The following is a 5,134-nucleotide window of genomic DNA, read 5'->3' as shown; positions in this document are numbered from 1 at the left end:
CGAGGAAGCGCCAGAATCAAAAATCCATTCCGTACCTGGGTCCTGAGTGGTAAGTGAGTTCATGGCGGCAATGAACGCAGCCTGGTCCCAAGTTGGAGTCGTCTGCGTAGTGGTGGAAGTCGCAGCGGGAGGCGCCGGCGCGCGCGGATCCCATGGCGAAGTAGAGGAAGCCGCCGCCGGCGCCGGACCCCAAGGTGAAGTAGAGGGGGCCGCCGGGGACGCCTGCTCCCAAGAGAAAGCAGAAGGGGCCGCCGACGGCACCTGATCCCATGACGGTGAAGCAGAGGGAGCGCCGTAGTGGTACGGTGGCGAAGCAGAGGGCGGCGGTGCGGCCTGGTAGAGAGGCACATACGCCGTATAGGCATGCGGAGGAGGCCGGGCTCCAAGGAGGCCCGGGGCGCCAAGCTGAGGGCGCATGCCCGGGGCCCAACTGCCGCTGTAAGCTGGAGGAGCACCGGTCGGAGAGGGCGCGGACCACGGCATGGGCCATGCTTGGACGAGCCCGGTCCATGGATCGTGCGCAGGGCACCACGGCGCCGGAGTGGTGGTGGAGACCGGGGAAACCGCAGGAGCAGGGTTTGACGGAGCCGGAGGCGCCGGGTTGGAGCCTGACGACGAACCCGACGCCCGGTGCTGCGGAGGACGATAGATGGGGTTCTTGCCCTTGTAGTTCGGACTGGGACGCCATCCCGGCGGCGGCTGGGGAGGAGACGCCCCCTGAGGCGGTGCCGGGGCCGGTGCTGCAGGAGGGCGCGTAGTGGCGTGAAAGAGGCGCGGCATCCCCGCCTTGCGCGCCTGGTTTTGCTCCTCCATCTGAAGCATGGAGCGGGCCTCGGCGAGCGTCGGGAGGGGACGAAGGAGGGGGATCAGAGTCGCCTGCTGGGCAAAGCGATCATCGAGGCCACCCATCAGAGCGTGGAGCAGCGATCGATTAGCGACCACCTCGCCGAGCTCGCGAAGTTCGTCGCCAATCGCCTTGATCCTCTGACAGAAGACGCCCACGGGGCGATCGCCCTGCGTGATCGTGCGGAGCTCCATGTTGAGGGCGGAGATGCGGGCGTCACGGTTGTCTTGAAAAAGCCGGCGGAGCTCGAGCCAGATATCGCGCGCGGAGGCACCATCCGTGACGACGAGGTTGAAGAGCTCCGTCGAGATGCGCGTGTAGAGCCACTGAATAATGGCTAGGTCGTCTTTGATCCATGAGGGATCGCGAGGAGCTGGGGGGACATCATCGGAGATGTGATGGAGGAGGGAGCAGCGCCCAAGATGGATCTCAAAAAGATGGCGCCAGTGGTAGTAATTGTGGCTGTGGAGATCGAGAACTATAGGGATGAAGGGCGTAATGTCAGTAATGGTGTCGCTGAATGCGATGGGGGAAGGAAGAACCAGGGTGGAGGATAGGGGAGCGTGGTCTGAAGGAGTAGTCATGGCGGAGGAGGAGGAAGAAGGAGACTTGCCCGCGGAAGGAGGGGGAGGAGGTGGCGGCGGTGGTGCGCCGGGGATTGTCATGGCGAGGGAAGGAAAGGATCGATGTCTGATACCATGTAAGATTGTTGTAATCTGTTTCTTATTGCATACAGAGGGTACAGAGGGGGATACATATAGCGTCGTGAGAGAGAGAGAGGGGGGGAGATCATGGGGGTCGTGGCGATCGTGGGCAGGAGCGTGGGTCGCTCCTGCGAGGACTCCTGAGCTGGCTTGGCCCATGACTTGGCCCATCGCCTAACAGAAAGCATACATTATTTGATGTTGACGTGGTTTCCAACGTTGTTGTCATAAAAAAAAGTACAGTTGCAGTTCATGTGTCGGTGTCTTGATAACGTGTGTGATGAAGAATATTCTTTGTGCACAGTTTCGACGGTGGACAAATTAGGTTTCCCAATGATTGATTCCTTAAGAAAAGAGGGACAAACAAAACAAGATCGTCAAGTTGATGTGCATAGTAATACACATGTGAAACGAGAGCATGCACTGTCTGAGTAATCCCTCCATCTAGATGTTGCCACCGTTAGACTTTGTGTTTATCTTCAGAATGTCATCTCAACCACTTTCTATCTCTCTCCAGCAGCTATCTAGTATACATTGTAACAACCAAATCCTTGCCATCGGTTCTCTCTACGCGTAAGCAACGGCAATGTTGTTTTGCCACAGATCAATATAAACCAAAGCATCGAGGAGTAGGAATTCTTCCCAAAACTTTACAACTGCAAGAAAAGACGCTATAGATGAGCATCAATTAACCAACTACTTATATTTGAAATATTTCTCATGGTTCTTTAGCGGGTCCTTCAGACACGGAAAATAAAGTTACCTAAAAATGAAGTTACATGAAAAGCAGTCTAGAAAATGGAGTTACCAAAAAAAGTTCCAAGAGACCAACCTTTAGCCAGTCCTAGTCACATACATCTAGAAAGGCATATTTATTTTTCAAAAAAGAGGATTATCCCTGGTCTCTACATCAAGCAATGCACACAATTATTTTTTCAAACTTACCAAGCGTCAAAGTGCGAAGAACATGTTAAGTGTTGAAATATATTGCCCGTCTCTCTTCGTCAGTTCGGACTTTTGGATGAGTTAGCTGGAGCCTGAATTCAATATGGTATCCGAGCCAAAAAGTCTTGAGTTCAAGACCCTACCAATGCAGTATTAAAAAATATATTATGCGGCCCACATAGCCTAGATGTGTGGGGGACTATTGAATATTGCCCGCCTCTCTTCGCCGGTCAGACTTTTGGGTGAGTTGGGTGGAGGATGAATTCATCAATAAACCAAACAGAGGCAACAGTAAGAACCAAAAGGTACAACCGGCAAAAATAGGACACAATACGTAAACATCTATCCTATCTAGAAAGGCATATGTTTTGAAAGAAACTTCTACGGTTTGGGAAGAGGCTTTTGAGATAAACAAAGAATGTACTTCAACCGATATGACACGACCATTCATAAAATAGAAATCTTTGGCTTACAACCAACTCCGATAACATCTCCGGTCTTTCCAGGAAAGTGAACATAGCCACTGCGTGTTCCGCCCTTTCACTATAAGTAGTTGCCACCTCCTTGTTCAATCCACCCATCTCATAGTGCAAACAATTCCTCCCTCTCCTCCATCTCACGCAGAAGTAAGTACTCGCTCCTCGTTTGTTCTTGCATCGATTGTTTTTATCTTTTTCTTTGCTTTCTCTAACGAGCCCAATGCAACTTGTATAGATTTAGTTTCCGTGCATGACTGCTGACTCCACTCTCCATAATGCTCATACCCTTTTTTTTCCAGCAAAGTCATAATACTCATACATTGTGTATACTCTCCCAGGAAATTCTATTTCTAGGCGCCTAGACCATGGGCAGCAACAGTCTGCCGTCGGTGCGCGAGATCCGGCGTTCGCAGCGCGCCGATGGGCCTGCGGCCGTCCTTGCCATCGGCACGGCAAACCCGCCCAACTGCGTGTCCCAGGAGGAGTACCCGGACTACTACTTCCGGGTCGCCAAGAGCCAACACCTCACTGACCTCAAACAAAAACTCAAGACCTTCTGTAAGCACAAAGAAAATCATACATGCAAAGATCGGGTTCATATCATACCTAAGGATGTTGTGGACAAACTTGTTTTCTACGATGATCAGGCCAGATGACCTCAACTGAGAAACGCTACTTCTACCACACAGAGGAGCTGCTGGACGCCCACCCTGAATTCCTCCTCCGCGACACGCCGTCCCTTGACGCCCGGCTAGACATAGTCGCCGCCGCTGCTCCAGAGCTCGCAGCGTCAGCTGCAGCCAAGGCCATAGCCGAGTGGGGCCGTCCGGCCACCGACATCACCCACCTCGTCGTCAGCACCAACTCCGGTGCGCACTCTCCGGGCGTCGACCTCCGCCTGGCCTCTCTGCTCGGCCTACGCGCGTCCGTCTGCAGGACCATGATCAACCTCAATGGCTGCTCCGCCGGTGCCGCCTCCCTGCGCCTCGCAAAGGACCTTGCCGAGAACAACCGCGGCGCGCGTGTCCTGGTGGCCTGCGTTGAGCTCACTATCGTCGCCTTCCGCGGGCCCGAGGAGGCATACCCGCACAGGCTCATCAGTCAGGCAGCTTTCGGCGACGGCGCAGGCGCGGTCATCGTCGGTGCTGACGCCGTGCAGCCCGTCGAGCGCCCACTGTTCGAGATGGTGTCTGCCTCCCAGACCATCATACCAGGAACCGACGGCGTGCTCACCATGCAGCTCACGGAAGCCGGCCTCGACGGCCACATCTTCACCAGGGAGCTCATTCCTCTAGCAGCGCAGCACGTCGAGCAGTGTCTCACGGATGCGTTCCAGCCGCTTGGAATAATGAGCGATGGCACCAAATGGAACGATATGTTCTTTGTGGTACACCCTGGCATCCGTGGAATAATGGACCACATCGACGGGGCTCTCCGGCTTGATCCCGGGAAGCTGGCGGCGAGCCGGACTGTGTTGAGAGAGTACGGGAACATGCTCGGCGCAACGCTGATCTTCGTGCTCGACGAGCAACGGCGGCGGATGGAGGAGGAGGGAGAGAGGACGGGTGAGTGGGGTGTGATGATGGGATTTGGACCGGGGTTCACAGTTGAGACCATGGTGCTGCATGCCGTGGCCAGCAACCTGGACAAGAAAAATTGACCCTCGCTCGATTCATAACCTACGTACTTTTGTCCCTTTCCCTTGAAACAAAATAAAAATAAATAAGTTCAATTGTATTGTATGCATTAAGATTGTACAACCTGCTCGCTAGGGCATCACCCTACTCGTATTCGTTGGAGTTAAATCGAATAATTTGTAAAAGATTATGGTTGATCCGAAAACTTCTCTCCTTTTTCGTCTAGACAAAGCCTTGGTTACCTTTCTCTCCTACTATTGTGCGTATGACAATCTATGGGACCAGTAACGGTCTCTTTGTGGTTCGACTCAGGAGATCGTCAAGCACAAAGAGCAGATCCAGTGACCAACACGGAGATTTACCTAGTTTCGGGCCGCTGTGAAACGTAAAACCCTACGCCTGCTTTGTTGTATTGGATGTGTATGTACTATTAGAGTTGTGTCGAATATTATGTACAAAGATAGGTTACGGTTAGACTTGGACTGAAACTGTGTGCAGACATGGTAGAAGTCGTATTCTAATAGG

At 53.4% G+C, this 5,134-nt stretch overlaps 1 protein-coding gene across 1 annotated transcript; it reads left to right on the top strand.

Annotated features, from left to right (window-relative positions):
* Window positions 1–3,337: 3,337 nt before the first annotated feature.
* LOC119367015 (bisdemethoxycurcumin synthase-like) lies at window positions 3,338–4,632 on the top strand. Its single transcript, XM_037632653.1, has 2 exons — window positions 3,338–3,530; window positions 3,620–4,632. The coding sequence occupies exons 1-2, from the start codon at window positions 3,338–3,340 to the stop codon at window positions 4,630–4,632; spliced, it is 1,206 nt and encodes a 401-aa protein (XP_037488550.1).
* Window positions 4,633–5,134: the final 502 nt, after the last annotated feature.

Source organism: Triticum dicoccoides, chromosome 2B, assembly GCF_002162155.2.
Source record: "Triticum dicoccoides isolate Atlit2015 ecotype Zavitan chromosome 2B, WEW_v2.0, whole genome shotgun sequence".
Taxonomy (NCBI): Eukaryota; Viridiplantae; Streptophyta; class Magnoliopsida; order Poales; family Poaceae; genus Triticum; species Triticum dicoccoides.
Note: the sequence above shows the minus strand (reverse complement) of the source record. Positions and strands in the feature narration are given on the sequence as shown.